The sequence below is a fragment of the Myiozetetes cayanensis genome, unplaced genomic scaffold (assembly GCF_022539395.1).
Source record: "Myiozetetes cayanensis isolate MyiCay16 unplaced genomic scaffold, myiCay2020 scf7, whole genome shotgun sequence".
Classification (NCBI taxonomy): domain Eukaryota; kingdom Metazoa; phylum Chordata; class Aves; order Passeriformes; family Tyrannidae; genus Myiozetetes; species Myiozetetes cayanensis.
In genome coordinates this window covers 27,339,716-27,362,039 of record NW_026087964.1, presented here as the reverse complement: position 1 = coordinate 27,362,039, position 22,324 = coordinate 27,339,716, and the positions used below count along the sequence as shown (strand labels likewise).

The window sequence follows — 22,324 nt, the reverse complement described above, 5'->3', positions numbered from 1 at the left end:
TGCAATAACTGCTTACTTCAATAATATTTAAATTCTAGCATTGCAGAGTGTATTCCCAATCTTTGTGTAGGATTTAGAAAATAATCTTTACCAGGTTCTTTCAAAGTTTGGGCATCTCCTACTAATTCTTGATCTTGAGCTCCACCTCTATCCAGTAGTTCATCAGACAAACTGTTGTTTTGCGCCTCCATTTCCATTTTCTTCATTAAATCTGCCTTCATAACCAAAAATAGAAAATCTCAAAATTCTGGATAATTCTTTGTGCTGTCTAGATAATAAAGACATTTAGGGTCTGCACTCCTAAACAACACCCCACAAATAGTAGCCAAATACCTCTGAATATACAGCAAGTTTGAGGGGCAAGTCTTCAACTTTCACGAAGTCATCTTCATCAGATTTTTGACTTACATTTCCAGAACCGGCTTCCTGTTAATAAAAATAGTGGTATTTAAGAGGATAGTGCTATTTTGTTTTATTTTCACTTATCTGAATATTGAAGTACATCAAAAAAACAATGCCCAACAAGACTGCAAACTAGAAATAACACTGAAATAGAAAAAAGTTTCTCATGTCTCTTGGATGTATCTTAACCAAGATATACGCACATATTCATTCACCAGCACAGGGGACTCCGTGTCAGGGCTGCCAGCCATGGAGCTTTCGGAACTCGCACCGGATTTGTTTCCTGCACATGTGGTATCTAGTGTTTGTGTTTCATTTACTGGTAAAGGTGAGCTTGATTCTTCTCTTTTCACAGTGGCTGTTACAAAGGGTTCTGGGGTACTGATTGTTAAAGGTGGTGTATTCTCCACGACATTGAGGTAATGGGGCACAATTGTAGCCACATCTTGTTCACCTAAAACCACAAAATTACATTGTAACTTGGCAGAGATAGTAAAAGATTCTGAGTGTACAAAAATGCTAGATTATTATTATTTTTTACAAATTATGATCCAAAGCCATAAATGAGCAATGAAAGTGAATTAGTCTCTCAGAACAACACAAAGCTGACTGAAATAAAACATCAGTTATTTGTATGCTCATACAATTAAGTATAAGCAATTATCACATGAGAGTACATGACTTGATTTCTGACTCAAAACAGTTAAAAAAACCAAAACAAAACCGAGAGAAAAAACAATTCCCAGAACTAAACGACCTACTATAAAATATCCATTCTAGGTATGAGGAGATGTAATACAGAACAATAAATTTCTTAACACTCTGCCACACAGGACTACTCAAATATTGCTTTTAGTCTACAAAAATAAGGCCAAGAACAAACCCAGTATTTGCAACAGAAAAACACAGGAAAGGTGGTGGAAACACAGTTGCATCAGAAGTAACATGTATACCACCTGGCAGGCTTCCATCTTTTGACAGAAAATGACTTCTCAGTTCTTAATCAGTTACAACACAGGGTTACTCACAGAAAACAACACAACTTTATAATAAAGTGATTTCAATTGCTAGTAAAAGGGCAGTAGCAGAAAAAGCAAATACTAGATAAATCTAAACATCAAAATACTGTAACAAATTAACTCTGTTACACAGTTAACTCTGTGCCAAGGGCTGCAACAATCAACTAAAATTCATGTTCACATCAAGCATCAAAACCACCTCTACCTACCTCAGATTATTCCAGGTTTCCTCTTTAAAAGATTTACTGTGTCAATATAAACACGGACATATCTAGGCAACTGATACAGCTCCATGAAAAAGTCCAGTAAGCTCTTGCAAATTTGATCATCTTTCTCTTAATTACATGTATCACAGGCAGTGTCCAAGATAATTCTCACAATACGCAAATTCTTATGGAAGTGTTAGTCCCTCAGTTACTGCATATGGGGCTTACCTTTAACATTAACAGATTCTGGTTCTGATGACAAAATCTCACTGCTTTTTGCCTTACTCAATTCTTGGTTTGAATTCTATTGGGGAAGGTAAAAACGAGTTACAACAAATTCTAATGATCAGCTTTGTAGCTTATTGGCTAATTTACTAACTAGAAACACTGTACACCTGCTCCATGATTTCTTCTTCTCACTAGTTTGAAATGAAGACAGCAAGTCTCACTCCCTATTCATCAGCTGGTCAACAGTAGTTTACAAAACCATTAACACTGATGCACGTGTATTATTTGAACATTTTCTTTTCACTATAGTAGCTCCCAGGTAAACTGGTTCCATAGAAAAGATCTATTGTTTTAGTCTTTAAAGTAAAATGTTCCAGTTATATCCTTGTCTAATGTTAATACCTGCTGAGTAAACCAAAGTTTCAAGTGATTCAGAAGTCAATCTTATTTACTGAAATATAAAGACATGACAAGTCTCCAAAAGCAGGTCACACACATCCAAATGTTTTAAAGAAAACTAACACTGAAATGACAATAACATTTCACTGTTGTTCTAGTAAATATTATCACATGATAAAGAGGAAAGACAAAGACATTCTAGAATATAGGAATCAGTGGTTCACAACTAGAACTTGATGTCAGCAAACAGAGAAAGAACCAGTTAAAGGTTTAAAACATGATCCTTTTTTGAAAGTTTAACTTTTCATTTGCTGTTTAACTTTATTTCTCTCTGACAGCAGATGTAAACATTAATTTTGTCTATGTCCATCCATCCACTTTGGCATCAGCTATACCAATAATAAATTCAGGTGAGGAATGCTACATTTTGTATGTAGCAGCTACTGGTATAAAGCAATTTCTTGTATCATTCTTCTACTTTCTATAGTAAGAAAACAGTGCAACAAGAAAAACTGAGTTACATATGAATATGCACTGAAAAGCTGTGCACTAGTTTGTTCTGCACTGACAATTTTGGTGATACCTGTTCATTTTCAGTTGTTTCACTACTGGCTTGTAGTGATGTCTGCACATCAACAGGGCCTTCCTCAAATTCTATTTCTTCGTCTTCATTCTCATCTTCTCCACTGCCATAGTTAGTCAGAGCTTGGGTTTCTGCTTTTGATAAACCTAAAGGCAAATCAATGTAAACCCATCTTCATATTGCCAAATCCCATTGGGGAATTTACTGTAATGATCAGTTATAATCCTTGCTCTAAAACATACTTTAAAATTAAGATACAGTAATGACTTAACTTTCAAAGATCCGTATGCTTCACATCAGCTATATTATGAATGAACACCAATGTGTTGGTGTGATCTAAGTTATTAAAGAAGTTGGTGTAAAGAATGTAAATGGTAAGGGAATCCAAGCCAGGAGTAGTTGGTATTAGATTAAAAACAAGATAAAAAATTAATAAAATAGGCAAGCTTAAGTAGAAGCATATTTAAAAAAACACATATTATTTAAATGAAAAACTGCATAAAATTTCAGCAGCTTTCACATGATTCAGGTTAAAGGCTGAGATTCAAGTTTAGCTTAGACAAGATATATAACAGTGAATCTGATTCTAATGCATTTTTACAGATCTACTGATTACAAAGAACAAAAGCTCCTCTAATTGGAATGTTTACCCTTGACATGATACTAGTAAATACAGTACTGCAAAGCTTTCACTGAAAAAAGCCTGACTAGAAAATCTGCGAGAGAAGGTTACACAGCGGTACTTCATGCAAATCTTGTTGTAAAATTAGGTTGCTCAAAACTACAGTGAAAGCACTGAATAATGAGCTGTAGAAACATGACTTACTTATTGCCACTGGACCACTTTCACTTTCCTCGTCTTCCTCTTGATCAGACGCATCAGACCTATTGCTTTCAGGAACTCCATTACCAGCACACACTTCTGAGTCCTGTACTTGTTTAACCATTTCAGTCTCATCCTTGTCCTGAGGAAAAAAGGAATACTATGCAATTTTGTGTTTGTTTATCTGAAGACTAAACTATGGTTTCTGCATCAAGGAGTCACCTTTATTTCTCAAAAATAAAAAAGTATCTACAGACTAAAAATCTGTTTAAGTAGTCCTTAAGGCCTTGAAATGAATACTGCAGAGCTACTCCTTAAACAGACCATCAGAACTTCCTATAGAGATCATGCTCTGTTCTGACATAGCTATCAAGGACTTTGTAACTACTGAGTAATTCATTTTCTAAGAAAAGGTTGAAAACAATGTTCTTAACATTCGTCATTATCAAGAAGAAAGACACACCTACATTATTACCTTCTAGCAACTTTCCTGCTCCTCCTAAATGAGAAGTAAAAATATTCCTAACTGCAACTTCTCATTTCTTTAGCAATAGCTATTCAGCAGTCTCCCTGCTGAATGATTTGCTAAATACACTGAGTGAGAAAATTCTGCTCCTCCTGTATGAGCAAAGACCTGAGTTTGGCTCCAAATCTTGAAAGGACTGTTCCACAGCAACCATGACAAGTGATATACAGCTTCCCCCTTTTACCTCCAGTGTGACAGAAGTTCTAAGCCCTAAGAGAAAGCACTGATTCCATGAGCATACATGCCTGTTCATACACCTATGCCCATTTAGGAAAGCAATTAACATTCTATTTAGTACATTACCTATATCATTCCCTTGACTGGAGAAAGCTGAACATTCCAGCAGAAAACACAAAACTTCATACACAACCCGTTTCCCCAAACAATGATATTAGTGGTTTTCAAAGCAAACTTAAAAAGAAAAGGGAGAAATTCTGAGCACTAACGCTTAATACTCAGAGCACAGGCAGACTTGGGTTCTGAAAGCTCAGATACCAATTGTCCCAACTCAGAACATCTACCTTCTCCCTAAGATGGAAAGTAAAAAAACTTATTCCATTAAAAAAGAAAATGTTAATTGTTAAATATAATTAAGCTGTCCTTAAGAAGGGAATCTGCAAGTCTCTGAGTTGGTTTGATAAACCAACACTGATAATCACTGAAAATAACAGGAAAGAGATTAATACATTTCTAAACACTGGGAAATGGGATCCTTACAAATACTTGATTCCTATAACAGAGAACAGGAAGACTAAGTGATCTGTGGAATTATCTGAAGAATAAAGACAGTTGAGAGCCATACACATACTTTGTCCTCATCGACATCTTCAGCAGATGAACAAATATCCACCTGGAGACCTTTTTTTGCCTAGAAGAAACACAAATTATCTTCAATTCAAAACTGAAATAACTTGGAAATAGTGAACCAAACTAGAGCTTCATGAAAGCCATGCTGAAATGCCAATCTTACCAAGAACTGCTACCTTAAAATGGCAGGTAAGCCACAGGGACTTTGGTGCACACAGATGTCTTCAAAATTTCACAGTTGCAAAGCATTAAAAAACTGTGCTAGCCCTATTTATTGAAACAATTATGTTTATATTGGGCTAATTCTACAGTCTGTGGTTGAATCATATATAGAATTAGATACATCATAGCAGGGGGTTGGAACTAGATGATCTTTAAGGTTCTTTCCAACCCAAACCGTTCTGTGATTCTAATTCTGATCAAGACAAAGCTCTATGTTTTTCAGCCAGCAATCTAATACTGGTTACTTTACTGGACTCAAGAGAGCCACAAAAATTGAGCAAGATAAAATGTGCCTCCATTGGGATTCCAGAGTTGAGGGCTGTGAGAGGACCATACAGAGATAATTGTGCACGTCTGTACAAAGTAACCAGGACCTACCACTTCTGCCTCATCTCTGGCTCTGTCTGAACTGTTGCCACAGTAACAGTTGACCTTAAACCCAATTCTCTGTCTTCCAGGAGAGGAGAGGAAACCTTGAATCTAAGCTGGTTCCATGCTTTCTCAAAGCAGTGTATAAACCAAACCTTTATGTAAAAAAGGCCCAATGAGCAAAGTCAGATAAAACAGGAAGTCATGTCCAAATCTTTCTTGATTCAGAGTGTTCCTCTGGCCTCTTTCCAGAGCACTCCACAGCCTCCCTCATACTAGCCATGCTATTTGTATATCTAAGTTGAATTATCTTGAAATATAGCTGATGGTACACCTAAAAATACTTGTAGGACTTTATGACAGGTTCAAAAAGTATCTTCTGTTGACATTCTAAAACAACAAGTTAATGGTTTGCTTTGGTACTGGTGTTTCTAGAAGAAACGTGAAAGAACACCAAAACCATAAATATGTGACCATGATCTGGTTTGTTTGTTCTGTAAACAGTTCATACAACTTTTAAAAAAAGCAGCTATGCTCCTAATAAAAGCAATACTAAAATTAATGATGTAAATTATGTGAAGACCAATTAAAACTTGCTTTTTTTAGAGCAAGAATATGTCCAAAGACTCAAAAATTTCTGGAGAGTTTACGTATATTTTACACTGCAAGTCTAGAAAGTGATTCTTTCTGCATATGCCAACAAACAAACTACATGATGATTTCATAGATCTTACTCAAATTTGGTAAAGATGGTGCCAAACTAAGCTACTGTGAGGAAACCTGCAGGCATAACTGAAGAGATGATGAACTGGAACCCCCAATATGTCAAAATACTTAGCTGGGATAGTCGAACTTCTTCAGAGCAGGTAGTACAAAGCTACGTATTCAATTTGTGCTGAAAACAGTACTGACACATTTTGTTACTGCCAAACAGTACTTGCACAGAGTCAAAGCCTTTTCTGCTCCTCACCCCACCCCACCAGCACTAGGGACTGACGGTGAACAGGAAGCTGGAAGGGGACACAGCCAGGACAGCTGATCACAACTGAGCCAAGGGATATTCCACACCCTATGGCCTCATGCTCAGCATATAAAGCTGAGGAAGGAGCAAGCAAAGGGGGGACATTAAAAGTGATGGCGTTTCTCTTCCCAAGTCATCTTTACACATGATGGAGCGTCACTCTCTTAGAAGTGGCTGAACACCTGCCTGCCCATGGGAAGTGGTGAATGAATTCCTTGGTTTGCTCTGGTTGTGGTCATGGCTTTTCCTTTGCTGATTAAACTGTCTTTATCTCAACCCATGAGCTTTCTCCATTTACCATTCTCGTTCTCTCTCCATCCCACCAGAGGGCAGTGATTGAGCAGCTGTGTGGGGCTGAGCTGGCTACTGGGGTTAAACCAATTACTCAATGGCCTCAGATGTTAATAGCACTTCAACACTTGTCTACTCCTTCCTATGTGCACATATAACCATTAAAATGTTTCCTCTGAATTACATACCAAGTCTACACAATTAGTTATCTGTAACAGACCTCATCTATAACACAGGACTTGTCCTTACTGATGAAAACCAGTTCATGCAACACTGTGATTACACAGTACTAATAATTAAAATAAGTAAGTAAATAAATAAATACAAAGTATGAAATAAGTTAGTCAAACAAGTTTAGGAAATACACATATATAGCAATCTCAGAAAAGCTACATTTTTAAAAATACAGTAAAACAAACCTCTTTAGCATAAGACTGTATTGCTTCAGTAGTTTCTATTTTTCGTTTACATCTCTGCTTTACAGAAATACTGTTGTTGTCCAAGTCTTGCATAAGTTTAAAAAAGGCTAATTCATTAAATAACACTTCAGAGATCTCCACAAGAAGATCCTCCCCACAATCTTTTAATTTTCTACCAGCAAATTTCGCCAGTGAATCCTGTGAAAAGAAATAATTCTTCAGTTTTTGAAACAGGCTTTCAAACTTCAAAGACTAAGTATTTTTCATATTCCTGGCAACTCAAAATTGGTTATGTATATAATAGCTTGTATTTTTTTTCAAATGTTTTAGTGTCTTAAACAGATTTTAAGTGGAATCTCTAGTCACATAACGCTGGGTTTAGTAAGCTCATGTTTTAAACTGCATGCTTGTAGAAAAAAAAAAAAAAGGAGCAGACTACTGATTTTCAGGAATTTACACAAAATATCCATGAAGAGCATCACCAGAGCTCTCCCTGAAGACAACCACAGGCCAGAGATACACCTCTCATTATCCGGCAGTGATGAAAAAGCAGCTCTGTGCATGGTAAATCTTAAATTTTGGGAAAGAAGATAACACCTCATCACTGTACCAAAGGTGAAGGAGAAATGCAGCTATGCTATTGAATTTGTAAAATACAACTTCAGGGAAGCTGGTTCATCTGTTGCTCATTAGCCAACTTGGAAGAGTTGTAAAACAGCACTGAAAAACTACTAACCTGAAGTATACTGCCAAGCTGCTTATGAAAGAACTTCACAAATTCTTTACTTTCATCATTTTGTTGTGTAAGAGTCAAGACCATACGTCTTACTGATGTCAGTAATTGAGAAGAACATACTTCATCCATGTGTTCCTAAATAAGCATCACAGAATGAGCTTAGTTACCACTTCAAAAGAAAAGTTAAGCCATCAACTCAAATACTGACACTAATTTATGAAAAAGTCACCTGTCCAGTGAAGGAACAGCACTCCACAAACAGGTCCTAATCCATCTTGCAAACACCATACTTCACTAATGACTGATGGACTGGTCATGACACTCTGTCATGGCAACATTCAGTTTTTAAACCTACTATCAACCAAGAACCTTATGACACACACCTAAGCTTATATACTGTGCCTACTATAAAAGGGAACAGGGAGATGACTTAAGCATCTTACAACTCAATCTTCTCTGCTCTTCACCTTGCAAAGAAGGAACTGTGACTATTTCTCCCTCTTTAAAGAAGTACATTTCTGCTCTGTATTCACAGAAGTTAACAAGCTCTCAACAACTTTAAAGGTAATTGTAAACATCAGAAAATAACGCTAAACATCAACAACTCAGAGCTGTTCTTCAAAAATATCGTTACATTAAATGTAACAGTCTTAATCAGCTATCTTAGTTCTCTCTGTGGAAAGGCAGCAAATATTTCAGAAGTATATTCTCAAACATTCCTATTTAATTTGGCCAGCTCCAAAGCAAGCAAACCCTTCTTTCTGATGTCAAGTCCACCAGCCCTGTGAAATTTAGAAACCTCACCATTTCTTTCTCCTGTTATAAGCTCCACAAAACCTTTCTGTGGGAGGATTTAGTTTTTACTTCATCCTCAGCAAGGTCTGCAACTTAACACATACTTATCGATAGCTGTTTCTAAGATGCAAGTGATCAATTTGAAATTACATTCTTCTGTGCAGTTACGTAGATCCTTTTCCTATTCTTCTAATTCACACTATATTACAAAGAGTCCTTACCTTCAGAAAAGGAATGACCTCTTTCATAATTGCTTTAATCTGCCGGTCAAGCTGTTGAGTATCTATACGAGGACACGGAACAGCAGAAACTTCACTTGACTGTGGCACAGGCTGACATTCACTGGTACCTGGACCTTGTTTTAATTTAAAAAAAGGCACACTTAAGACATTCAATATCACTATTAAAGAAATATCAATTTCAAAAACATATTTTCCTTTTTAAAAAATAAATCATATTTCCTTAAGTAGGCAAATATCCTTTGAAACTTAGTTAGGTTTTCAATATAACTAAAGCGGAAAGCAATTCAGCCAATTAAATGATTCTTCATAGTCAGAATAATTATTTTCTAAAACTTAAGCAAAATACGTGTATATGCGCATACCTTCTAATTTAGCAGCAGAAGCACCCTGAAAATTACTAGAGCAGCCCTCAGAGTCAAGGGTACTTTCAGCTTCAATTTTCATACGCTCATATTCCCTCATCCAAGACAAAGCTTTATCTAAGTGAATCACTGTGTTGCCTATATTTAGAATAAAAACATCTTTTAATCTATATAAAAAGTTTTCAATTGGTAGACAAGAAAACAATTATAAAAATGAATTCAAGGCTACAAGTTTTGAAATCTACATATAATTGCAGTTGAGTTATAATATCTTATTACACACTTCGATCAAATTGAAGTGTTTCACAAAAGGCTAATTTAGCTATGTTTTATTTTAGAAAATATGATTACACACTAAAAATCAAATAACAGTGTACTACTAAAGCACAGAGAACTGCAAGCATTTTGGGAGGGAAGGAGTAACACAACACTAAATCCTATCATTCTTACCAAGATCATCAGTGGCAAAGGGTTCAAAATTTGAAGATGTAGACATAGTACTCCCATTGTCTGCATCATTTTGTTCACAATCTTGACATTCTTCTGTAGGAAAGTTCTTGCCAAAAGTTTCCTAAAAAACACCAAATAACTGAATACAAAGAAAGAATGCACCATACTCCCACAGATTTGTCAATAAGTCAGCAATTCTTTTCAGCCACATGCTATTAAGATGTGTCAACCAGGTGGTGTGACTAGAGAAGAACCTTGCTTTCAGGATATATATCTATCAGGTGATTCTACCACATCTGTTTCAAAGAATTCAACTATAAAACTCGTAAGAAACTGTAAGAAGGCATCAGTGATTTCTTAAATTAAAAAAAAAATATTGGAGAATCTTGTGATAAGTACGTACCCTGATCCTACTCAGAAAAAGATTTTGGCAACTCTTTGTTTTAGAAAAGTCAATACTAATTTCAGCAAAATTCAACCGCTAGTATGAATATTTCAGTAGACAAGCATGCATGCGTGTAAACTGAAATATAGGAAAAGCTGCCAGTAAAACAGCTTCTGAATTTGAAAACTTACATCATCTGTAGAGGCAAGGCTTTCACTGGGAGTGAGTTCAGAATTTGATGCCATCCACGTTGCAGAATTCAGTGATTTTGCACACTTCCCTTTTTCATTGTTCTCTGATAAATGTCTGGTTACTATATCCTGGAAAAGGTAATAGATCTATGCTGTAAAAAAGGATCTAAGGTTCATTCGATTCACAAACAAGATTAACAATTTTGTGCATACCTGTAAAGCATACAGAGCCCTTTGCCTCAGATAATCTGTATTTAGCAGCTGAAGCTCATGGAAAAGTTCAATAAGAAAGTGGGGACGAGACTCATTTTGTGAAATAAGAGTTGCCACTTCAGAATAAATTGTGTCTCGCAAAGCTTCAAACATAGAAAGATCACTACCAGTTTCTGCAGAAAAAAAAAGGAACTTGTTAAGTCCATGACAGGCATCCATTTGAAAGACAACTGCCTATCACGTATGCAAGTTATAGGTACACAAATTGTATCTCAACCATTGTAGACTTCATTATATAGCTGGTTTCATAAAGCTTACTCATTTCCTGAAGAGCAAATATTTAAACATTCTGAAATTATGCAATCTTTTATATACAAAATGTAAGGCATTTATAGGAATAATTTTCTTTACACTTCTGAACAATACCTTTAGGAAAGTACTCTTTATAAAAGAGAATATTGCATACACCACGTTTCTTTCAGAATAGGTATTCAACACTGAAAATCCGAGTTTTAAGATATTTCACACAAGATAACCAAAGGTCTCAAGTTTATACAAGTAGTCCACACTTTTGCGACACAGCATTGAGAAAGCTCTAGACCGAATTCAGGAAAACCCCTCCTTCCCACACAAGCATAAATGCTACACTCTCATACGTGTCTAGTATCACTCCTGAGTTCACATAAAACCTCCTAACCTTAGGCCCTATTACATAGGTATCAGAAGACAATGTGTTCCCTATGTCTCCCATTCCTTTGAAAACTTGAAGGATTATCCTTGCATCACAACAATCAAATTATTACATACATACTTTGGAAAGTGCTGAATGGAAGCAAAGTTAAATTTGGAAAACTCAGCTTAGTTTAACAGATGCATATTTGTTAGTATTCAAGTTAATGAAGTTATTATCAACACAGCAAACATTAATGTGCAATGTGATAATCTGCAAATAGTTTACCAGTATTTTTAAACAAAGGTAAGATTTTAAACCTTTGATAGAAGTCACTGTAAATTGCTTCCCTCCCTTGCTAATAAAATGTAATAGCAGCTTTTAAACATACTAAAAATGCCTACTAAAATTAGTTTTCTGTTGTACTACCTGTGTGTTTTCTATTTGTAATTGTGACTATCAAGAAAGTGGTAAACACATTGTCCACAATGTAATTCAAAGTAATTTGTAACACTGTATTTCATGCAAATTACACGTAACTTCTCTTGTCTTGTTCATAGTGAAGGTGCTGTAGTAGAACTAATCTTGAACATCTGCTAAACAGTGAGTTATAGGACCAAAGCAAAGAGAAGAAAAAAAAAATAACAGGATATTGTTGAAGCTAAGCAGTGAATGCATTACCTGGCACTTCAATGCATGCATTTCTGTTAGACTGCTGCAGAATTCTCCTAGCATGCGCTGTAGGAAAGTGGGGATAGACAGTGATAAACACAAAAATGTGCACCAGAAATAAAGACAGGGTCTATACAAAACAGCAGAAGGAAGACTGCTTAGTTATCCAGACCACATCAGAGCTGCTTATTGTGAGAACGTGACTAGTAAAAGCTATTACACATACTAATAAACAGCTCTCAGTGTGGACACAGCTATGCTGGCAAAGCTGGATATTGTTCTATGACAACTAAAATTTCTACATCTTTCAAACAAAACAAACATACTGGCAGAACCTAAAAAGACACAGGAAAGTATTTTTATGATCCAGATATAAGAAAAGCAGATGGCACAAATGTAAGGGTTTATGTGATGTTACATGACTGAATTTGAATTATATTTGATGGAGCTCATTTAAGCATGAATAGAAAGAAGACATGTATGCAGAAAACAGGATGTAGTTTAAACACTCAATGAAGTTTTATCAGTTCTGTAGTTACTTTCCATAAAATCATCAACAACTGGGCAAGATTGGCTACGTTTTTACTTGTCTTACAGTAAACAGGTTTGTTTCTAAATTACTTTTACCAAGTATTTAATCTACAGAAAACACACAAATGCACTCAGTATCCAACTTTTTACACACTTCCATGTTTGCAGCATCCTTAGAAATTAAAATGGAAAATCTAACTATACAGTACTGTTTCCTTGTCAAAATACACCGCTTTTAAACAACACACTAGCAACTAAGTATGGAAGTCCTTTACTCAGAGTTCATAAAACAATTAGACATTTAGAAAAGAGTACCTGAAGACATTTCTGTAGATCTACTGTATTTAATTATTTTTTCCAACTGTTCCCGATTCCTTTTGCTGAACACCTTTGCATGAACCACCTCATCAGATTGCCTGCTTTTAGTGCTCTTGCAGGGTTCACACACACTAGAAGCGCTTGCACTTTCATACCCTAATGGGAGAAAATGAAAAGGAAGAAATAAAAAAAAAAAAAAAAAAAAAAGCTTATAAATATTTTGTTACTTTTAAAAATTTGTTTATGGGCATTCTTAAAGATGCAAAACACCAATGATGTTTCCTAGCCAAAAACTTTCCTCTGTACACTGAAGCCATACAGTAATACTAAATGCTCAGTGATTGTAACAGTACTGCTATACATTCTTGTACTGTCCTCCTGTTCTCATTCAGTATTTTACTGAAGCGTATCTTTCAGCAAATCATTCAGTTTGAACATGAAGACAACAAAGATGTAACCAGTTCCTGGTTACTCCAAATTTTCATGTATCTGCATCCATGATCCTTTCATGATCATGATATCCTAATCAGGTATGCTTTCTATTTACTGAAATACTAAAAAACTTCATGTAGTTACATTATGTAAAATGAACTCCTGTTTTAGTAACTTATTTTCATTATTATAGGTACCATTTATGGAGAGTAAATTCTCTGGAATGTAATGATTACAATCGAAGCTGAGTTTGCCACAGTATTTAAGAATACTTTACAACCTACCAGTATTTTTAATTCTGCCTTTTAGCTGAGAAGAACTCTTCCTCTTATTCTTTGATTTGGGCGTTTTATCTTTTGATGCCAAGCTTGCTTGTGCTGATGCTTTTCTAGATCTAAATGTTTTTGTCACAGTTGTTGGGTCTACTGGATCAGGCATGCTACTAAAACTCTCCAAAGACTCTTCATCAAACTCTCTTCTCTGGCTCATATCAGACTGATTTTTGTGACCAGAAGCAACATTTTGTACTGAAACTGCAAAACCTGCTCTCAGCTGAAACTGATCATCTTTTTTCACTTCTTGGCTATCATTAAGCCAAGTTGATCTTTTTTCCATTTCTTCTTCAGGTTGTCTATGACTCCTTCTGTCAGAAAGAAAAAGAAGGACAGACAGACCTCAATATATCATAACCTAGTCTCTCAGATAGAAACAGCACGTATTACCAGGCAAACAGTTTATCCATAATGCAAATTATCTGCCCTTGTTAATTAGGCACCAACTGAACTTTGGAAAAAAAAAAAAAAATCTAGAGAACCCTTTGAAGTGGAGAATGATAAAAATCCACAACTATCACTTATTTCAACCCAAATATACTTATGCAGCTATTGCTGTGCTCAAATGGTACTATAGGACAAAACATTTCTTAAAACAACAGTAGCACAAAACAATAGGCATTCCCTGAAATTATATTCTCTAGCTATTCAAAGTGCTCAATTTCAAAAAAAACCATGGAAACAAAATCTTCCTCTACTTACAAAAACCACTCCAACACAATATTTGATTTTAAAACATTCATGAAGTGATACACTAATTAATATGCAGAAAAGCAGAAATTAAACTGGAAGCTGCAAAAGTAAAGTCGGTACTATAATACTATTACAATAAATTTCCTAAACAAATGATGAATTCCCACAAGCCCCAGAAGAGAGACAAGAAAAGGAGGAAATATGATTAAAGGAGAGCTGCACTTTGACGTTAAATACCTTTGGTTTTCTCCTCCATTAGAAGAACTGCTTTCAAATGGTTTGGGGAATGCCATATACTCAGTTTTCCCAGAAGCATTATTATCTAGAGGATGTTGTTGCTCCTGCTGATCGCTGCTGTGTGGGGAAATATTGTGTGCAAAATCTCCAAAACCAGAAGGGAACACGGGATTATAGTTAATACCTACAAAGTAAACAAGAGAGTCAGAAGATCCTACACCTCATTTATTTGTTATAAAAGTCCAATTTGAGACATATTGTGTGGCAAAATAAAATTATGAAGCAAAAACACAGTGGAGAAATAAGCAAGAACTGTTTTCATCCTGAAAGCTCCATAACAAATCAGAATTTATCTTAAATGCGGGTTTTGAACACTACTGAATATTACATTCCAATCAGTGGAGGTGAAGATCCTTCAAGAAACCCCAGTAAAGAGCTCCTAAAAGTGAAAATAAAAATAACAGTTCCAAAAAAGTCAGAGTTCTGTCTGCCTGAAGATTTCATCAATACTTCAAATACTGTCAAATTTACAAGAAAAGTCCAATGGTTCCAGTATTCATAAGGCCAAAGAAGTCACTAATTCAAAATACTTAATTTTTAACCTCGAAATCCTTATGAAAGTGACAAACTTAACATGGGTATTCTGCCATGCAAGTTTAACATATGTTCTCAGAGTAGAAAACAGACTTTAGAATCTGAAATCTACAATCTAGGTCTATGCCTATTTCCTGGCTTCTTGAAAAGACTGTTTATTAAGACATTAAGACAGTTTTGCCAACTTTGGATTATACAGTAAAATGCCTACTTTATTTTTTTCCTTTCAAATTCAACAGCAAAAGTAGACTGGATAATAAGATTAGGAATACTGTATCCAAGTCAACAGTTACTTTGTAGCTCTGATGGCAACAAAAACCAGTTAACACACTCCACTTACAGGTATATAGAACAAAAATGAGTATTGGAAGTTCTAAAAAAACCAGAAATAATTACCAGGTGCCACTTTGAAATTAGAGGGTTCACTTAGTCAGAACACTATTAAATGACTGCTGAAGGTATGTAAACGCTTCAATCATTTGAAACCTTAACTTTATGGAATTGGTATTTTCAACTGCAAATGCATACTGAGAAAGTCTTGCTTTTCATATTGGATTAAAAACACACAATTCTTCAGGAATAAATGTTAAATTCCTGCTTAAGATCATCTCAATATAAAGGAAAAGTTACCAAGTTTCAGCAAGTTCACACTAAGATTTCAATTAAATGAGGGAATGGAGGTTTTTGAAATCATATTACTTTTCAAACCTTTAGTAATACCCACCTGGAGCAAAGGAAGAAAAATTAGTAAATCCTGGAACATTGATGAGGTTCACAGGCTGGGGAGGAAAGTTGAACGGACAGAAAACAGGAGATGGAGGTGGTGGTGCACTACTGCCTCTCTCCTTTCTTGATGGCTTCTCTTGACACTGTTGTTCTTGCTGGCGCATAAGATCATTTAACATTTGTTTCAGCCTTGAAAACAAAAAAAATGACGACTTGGGAAAAAAAGAAGAATGCTAAGGAGATGCTGTCAATTTACAGAAAAGTAATTTGAGCTTCATATTATTTCACCTGCACCATGTAAATGTACACACAGAACTGCTCCATTCAGCTAATAAAAAAAACTTCAAGAAAAAATATCTTTAATCCAAAGTGACAGACAGGCACAGGATTAAAACCAACTGCTCTGTAGGAGTGGTCATGTTTACAGGTTAAACACTGTTGCAAGAACAACAAAAAATTGACTACATTCTAATAAGAAATAAGCATGCTGAAAAGGAAACTTCAATAGAAACAACCAAATATACAAAATATTTGCAGAACTCAAGTTAAAATTACGTTATAAAACTGTATGAGAGTACAGTAACTATGTACCACTTATAAAATACAGAGATAAAGAGCTTGAACTTTCATGCAATGATTAAAATGACTATTACAACTTCTTTCAAAAAAGGTCATTTGTTTAGAAAGTAAAAACAGTATATCCAAATGGAAAGAAGCATAAATTCTGACACCATCAAGAAAGGACAAAAAGCTTTTCTGCTGTCTTTCAATTAGAATCCAGAATCTTGCCAGGTAGTCCAACAAAAACTACAGACACAAAAGCGTATTCAAGAAAGCAAGCCTAAATCAAAAAAGCCAAATAAAGCCATCAGAAAAGATTTTTGGAAGAGCTGCCAACTTTTGGTTCTCTTGAAGGAAGATTACTCAAAAAGAACCTGTACAAAGGTGTTAAAGCAGTGGTCAAAAAAAAACCAACCAGAAATGCTGCATACAATTTCAAAAGCTTGAAATCAACTTAGAATTTCAAAAGTCTCATATTTAACCATTATCTGTAATCTTTTATTCACATAACCATGTTCCCTGTTACTGAAGCATTTCAAATTCCATAGTTAAGCACTAATACAGTCAACAAACCTTTGGACATTATTCTGCTGCCAAGTCAGTTGAGTGTAACATTGGTTTAATTGATGCATAATAAGATGTACTTGTGAAGATGCAACATTATTTGGCATCATGCTGTATGGGCCCGTAAGCAATGTCTGCAGAAGGCAAGAGAGGGTCTGTGGAAAGAAAATACATAACAGTGACGAAAGTACCAAAACCAGAAGTTATTGCTGGAGAGATTTAAGGAAATAAAAAAAAAGGCAAAGTAAGAACAGCAAAACAGCTGCGCTTCATATCTACCTGCTGATCCTGCATCAAAGTTTGACAAATGCTGACACTAAATTCATGCTGTTTCTTCAACTGATTGATCTGCTCTTGCCATTGTTCCTTTTCTTCCACATAAGAAAGTTCAGATATCCACCGAAGGTTCTCCTGACGCCGCATACTTATGTTTTGGTGTTGCCTGGCCTTAGACACTGGACGGTAATTCCCATCTGCTGAAAGAGGACGGCAATTTTTCCACCTGGGTTGGGCAAAAATGAAGAATGAGGAAAAAATCCAACATTTCAAACAACTTCTAAGGATACTTCCACTACTCAAATTATGTTTCAATTGTATGTCAACAAGGCACTTGGCACAAGACATTTTAGTGTGACAGCTAATCACCCCTGCCATTTTGTCAATCTCACATTATCCTAAACAAATAGAAAATAAGATCACCCCAATCGACTACCACTGTTAAAAAAAAAGTGCTAAATAATGGGTTTGGATCTTTTTTAGTATTGTCCATTACTGCTATATAATATGAATTCAGGTAAGAATAGAAGTCACCAACACAGCACATTAGCAGGTCCAGCCCCTGACTAGAAGGCCACTAGCTACTGAAACTAGTTTGGTATCAAAACCAGAAAGAATAACTGAAGATATTTAGATTACTTTTAACATGGCATTTTTATTTAGACACAAAACTTATCAAGGAACTCAATCAGGTAAGCAAGAGTTAAAAATATTTACAAGACTTAAATAGTTTTCAAAACTACAAAAGCCAACAATTTACTAGGAAAAATTTCAGAGTTAGTTTAATTCTCTGAACTACTATTTTCAAAGAGACTGATCTATATGACAGCAAAAATTTCAGATCAATTATCTTTTAAGCTGATTAAAAATACACAGGAACATCAGGAGCCTCTGCGACACAACTGGAGAGCTCAATGTCAGACATTTATTAACACTGAAAACAGAAGAAATAACCAAATTAGTTATATGCATTGCAGATATAAAGACTCAAACAAGAAAATGTCACTACTTACACCTCCCTAGCACACAAAGAAGTTTCCCTTTGCTGTAAGGATTTCTTGTAGTTAATGCTTCTTCCACCCCCTTCCAAATACACTCTCACAAACATAAGATCAACAAGTATTGCTACTAACCTATCCTTGTTTTCTTTAACAAAATAGGCATTTTCTGGTATGTTGTTATTGGGATAAACAGAGAAGCTGTCATTCAAACTTGATGCATCTTCTTCCTCTTCTTCTGCCTGACCAACTCCATCAGAGACATAACCATCTTCATCTCCATTCTCTTCCTCTAGTGCACACTGGGTAGAACCTCCCCAGGTAGCCATTGTCCTAGTGAACATCGCAGGGGCGAGGGAAGAACAGGGATGTTTGGAAAGGAGGGGGTTTTTTAAGTTTATGACACATGATTAAAACAATCTGTTGACAATTACACATCTGTCTATCTGCAATTAATCAAGCTGCATCAAAACGCATTAAAACATTATCTCACCAATGCAAAATGAAACTTGTGTTCTTCTAATACTGGGACAGTTAAATGAAATTATTTACTGTTTTGGAAAAATACTACTTTATCATAAACGAAGCAGAGATGAAGAACAATTATTTTGATCCCTTGGCATTTTACATTAATTTTTTTCTTCATAGGTAACTTTTTCCCACTTATAGAACAGGAGAGGTTAAACATGCTGGAAAAACCCACAAAACTGGCAAGATGCCAACTAACAGTCACTTTTAGAAGTCAAGAAATCAATTTACTGCTCTGCTTTATCATCATATTCAGTGCTCAGATGAACACAGGAAATTGCTCCAACATTGACACCTCACTAAACAGGAATACCCACTTCTTAACACAGAATGACTTGTGCTCTTACTTTTCTGTCTTACTCTGCTGTGGAGTACACTGAGCTTCTGATCCTTCACTTTTAACAGATGCAGCAACAGTAGATATTGTTTCTGCGAGCTCTCTCCTCCTCTGATCTTCAGCCATTAAAGCTTCAAGCTGCTTTCTTCTCTGTCGCAGTTCTTCTCTTAAAATCTCATGTCTTCTCATCTCAGACCATAACTTTTTGAGGTAAAATGGAAGAATTAGAATATAATGGTACCATCATTTTCAGGAAGAGTATGTAATATCCAGATCATCATTTAAGACAATTTTGGAGGAAAAAGGGAAGAAAGATGCACAGAAGAAACTATGTTTCAAATACTTCCCTCATCTTCTTTATGGATGACTTGTCTGTGGTATACACTATCAAATGTTGACCGTAAAAATTCAAAATTAATTCAGCTTACACATTAATAGCTGACAATAACTGCTATATTTAGGGAAGAATGTCTTGCCAGTTCAGGGCAGTATTTCCACAAACAAAACAAAGAAGTTATCAAGTTCTGTTAAAATGGCTACTACTCCACTCCCCACACTAAGTACTTAAAAACATGTCCAAGTCACCTGGAACTTTTTTCCCTTTTTAAACATTTTTTAAGTCACAGAATATCAAGTATGAAATACCTCATTGCCTACTGTTACAGACTGATCACACTCAAATAAAGGCTTGCCAGCTGCGTTAAACTCGTTCATGGCCGGAGTCAATGTTGCTTGTGAAGTCTGTCTGTTTGCTGGGCACTTACCCAGGCCAGTTGACACCTACAAGAGAAAGCAAATAGGCAAAATAGAGCTTAATAACTTTCTAAAACTTAACTGTGGCTAAAATCAAACACAGTTGAGGCAAGAAAGTCAGTATTCTTGGAAAAGGGAGGGATTTTTGAATCAAAGCTAAATACTTATTTCAGAACTTAGCTAGGAATCAAAACAATTTACGTAATATTATATAATACTCTAGTTGCACAGGTATTGATAATTTACTGCTCACTTCAGAGAAAAAAGTTAATCTTCAAGGAGCATGAAAAACAGTAAAATTAGCAGTTAAATTTAAATGCAAGAAAGTGTTGATCATGCTTATTGTTCCAAAATAACAGCAAATGACTACTAGAGAAGTGAAGCAGCAGTGATTGGCAGGCATAGGCAGACAAATTTCAGGCAGACAAATTTCAGCAGGTTCTCTATCTTTGAAGACTACGTCAAGGCTTTTGAGGACAAACCACAGTGAAACTTAGAGCCTGATACAGCAATCACTGAGCAAGAACAGTGAATGACATAAGCAGAACTCTTCTCTGGGTTTAATAGTCCACCTGCTTACAGTATATACAATTATTACCAATTTTAAGGTTTCTTCCAGTTTTTATAGAGAAAAACAATGTGTAAGATATTTTATGTTCCGTTGCTCAACACCTTAAGAAAGCAAAGAAATACATTCTACTTACTTGAAGGTCAGGACAAGCTTTCTGTAACACTTGGATTTTTTCTTGAATTTCAATCAGTTTTCTTCTTTCTTCTTGTAACTGCTTAAGCTCCCGTTGTTGCTGCTGAAGTTTGGCTTCATAAAACTTCTCTCTGTGTAAGTAAGTCACCCACATGTTACTTGGCAAAAAAGTTGCCTAAAGCATGACTCTACCATCCTTTGACAAAGGTTTACCTTGTTTTTTCATTTAGTCGTGCATCTTTTTTTAACTTGTTGGTACTAGGTCGGACATTGTTTGGTTGTTGCTTTGTCTCTTCCATCTCACCCAACAAGTCATCAATATTAGATGCATTTGCAATTGTTCCTTGAGCTTCTGAATCATCATCCTGAAATAATATCAGAAAGGCAGTTGGACTATTTTCAAGACAACACATAAAATGTAACAAGTTTAATTTGTCAAACTGATTTTTTCAAAACCAGAATAGCAGCCTGAATAGCTTTACTTTTAGTTCAAATCATGAATTGAGAAGTTATCATCAACATGGCATCATGACTTTATGCTAAGTTAATGAGAAAATGTAAAGCTATAAAGCTCACACTATCTTGCATTTATAGTGGAAGTTTCACTAATTTGTCTCATTCTGGATGCATAAACCATTTGCTTGTGACTCAGTAGACAGAAACAGACAAGCATATCAAGAAACAAAGGGGGAGGCAAAGAGGAGCAGGAGACTAAGGTGAACAAAACTGCTTAATTACTGCAGTCGTGAAATTAAATATCACTATTAACAACTTAAAATAATTTTTGACAGGAGTAAAATCTTGAAATAACAAAATTTAATGTATACCGTTGCTATTGTAAAACGTGTTCCAATTAAGATTGATTTTAAAATTCCACATGAAGTTTTTACATTTCTGATGCACCTCTGTGAGCATTCTGTAGCAACATTATATCTGTGAAACTGCACTTCTATTTTTTAAAAATTAGCATGAGAGATTCCAAATTAAAAACACTTCCTATTCACAGTTGGCCCTCAAAACTCTAAAATAAACAAAACACACTGCCCCCAGCCAAAACACCCCAACTCAGACATGTTGCAACATCCAAAGATTTTAATGCAAAACATTTTTCTTCACTGACTGAGCAATGCCACAAAACCTACTGTTCAAAAACCTAAAACTGCTGAATATTCACTACCATCTTTAAAATGTAGACCAATATTATTTTTTAAAATATTAGACTTCTTGCTTCTTATTTTGTAATCCAGTGCTAAAGTTAAATAATAAGGCCATCCTTCTGTTATGTTAGCATGCCTCAAGAAAATTCCAAATTTGAACTTCAGAAGTACAATGCTTAAGTTCAGAAGAATTAAACAGTATCTCTTTTCCCCATCCTAAAAATCAGCATGGTTAAATGTTACATTACACAGAGTATTATTCCCTATTACAAGTTATACATTACATGAAATAATGAAGGCTACACTTTTGTGTACAAGTTTATAAAATACCTGCACCATAGCAGCAAGGTTTTGTAACTGTCGAAGTTTCTGTTTTGCAGCTATAAGCCTATTGATCTTCTGCTCAAACTCAGCGTCTCCAGCAGCATCACCCAGGCTGCTTCTGTGACTGGACACAGAATCTTCACTAACTCTATCTTCTTCCACTTCATCCTCTTCACCTTGGGGTAGATCAAGGTCTTTGTCATTCTCCCTATTATGACAGTCTAGAAGC

The 22,324-nt window shown here is 35.5% G+C and overlaps 1 protein-coding gene across 9 annotated transcripts in view; it reads right to left on the bottom strand.

Moving 5' to 3' along the window:
• PCM1 (pericentriolar material 1) overlaps nucleotides 1-22,324 on the bottom strand; it is a 40,227-nt gene that overhangs the window by 1,390 nt on the left and 16,513 nt on the right. For 4 of the 9 annotated variants that reach the window (XM_050338110.1, XM_050338111.1, XM_050338112.1 and 1 more), the window contains 27 exons: nucleotides 22,102-22,316; nucleotides 20,828-20,979; nucleotides 20,616-20,745; nucleotides 19,804-19,938; nucleotides 19,169-19,359; nucleotides 18,429-18,626; nucleotides 17,299-17,521; nucleotides 17,029-17,174; nucleotides 15,893-16,083; nucleotides 14,575-14,758; nucleotides 13,597-13,955; nucleotides 12,878-13,036; nucleotides 12,041-12,097; nucleotides 10,690-10,862; nucleotides 10,477-10,605; nucleotides 9,901-10,021; nucleotides 9,451-9,588; nucleotides 9,068-9,201; nucleotides 8,052-8,186; nucleotides 7,316-7,513; nucleotides 4,995-5,054; nucleotides 3,664-3,802; nucleotides 2,838-2,983; nucleotides 1,856-1,931; nucleotides 606-856; nucleotides 334-426; nucleotides 92-215 (listed from right to left, as the gene is read on the bottom strand). In XM_050338110.1, the coding sequence (XP_050194067.1) occupies nucleotides 92-215; nucleotides 334-426; nucleotides 606-856; nucleotides 1,856-1,931; nucleotides 2,838-2,983; nucleotides 3,664-3,802; nucleotides 4,995-5,054; nucleotides 7,316-7,513; nucleotides 8,052-8,186; nucleotides 9,068-9,201; nucleotides 9,451-9,588; nucleotides 9,901-10,021; nucleotides 10,477-10,605; nucleotides 10,690-10,862; nucleotides 12,041-12,097; nucleotides 12,878-13,036; nucleotides 13,597-13,955; nucleotides 14,575-14,758; nucleotides 15,893-16,083; nucleotides 17,029-17,174; nucleotides 17,299-17,521; nucleotides 18,429-18,626; nucleotides 19,169-19,359; nucleotides 19,804-19,938; nucleotides 20,616-20,745; nucleotides 20,828-20,979; nucleotides 22,102-22,316 (4,257 nt within the window). The remainder of the gene's footprint in view (nucleotides 1-91; nucleotides 216-333; nucleotides 427-605; nucleotides 857-1,855; nucleotides 1,932-2,837; nucleotides 2,984-3,663; nucleotides 3,803-4,994; nucleotides 5,055-7,315; nucleotides 7,514-8,051; nucleotides 8,187-9,067; nucleotides 9,202-9,450; nucleotides 9,589-9,900; nucleotides 10,022-10,476; nucleotides 10,606-10,689; nucleotides 10,863-12,040; nucleotides 12,098-12,877; nucleotides 13,037-13,596; nucleotides 13,956-14,574; nucleotides 14,759-15,892; nucleotides 16,084-17,028; nucleotides 17,175-17,298; nucleotides 17,522-18,428; nucleotides 18,627-19,168; nucleotides 19,360-19,803; nucleotides 19,939-20,615; nucleotides 20,746-20,827; nucleotides 20,980-22,101; nucleotides 22,317-22,324) is intronic. The other 5 variants (XM_050338115.1, XM_050338117.1, XM_050338116.1 and 2 more) reach the window with 3 other exon arrangements.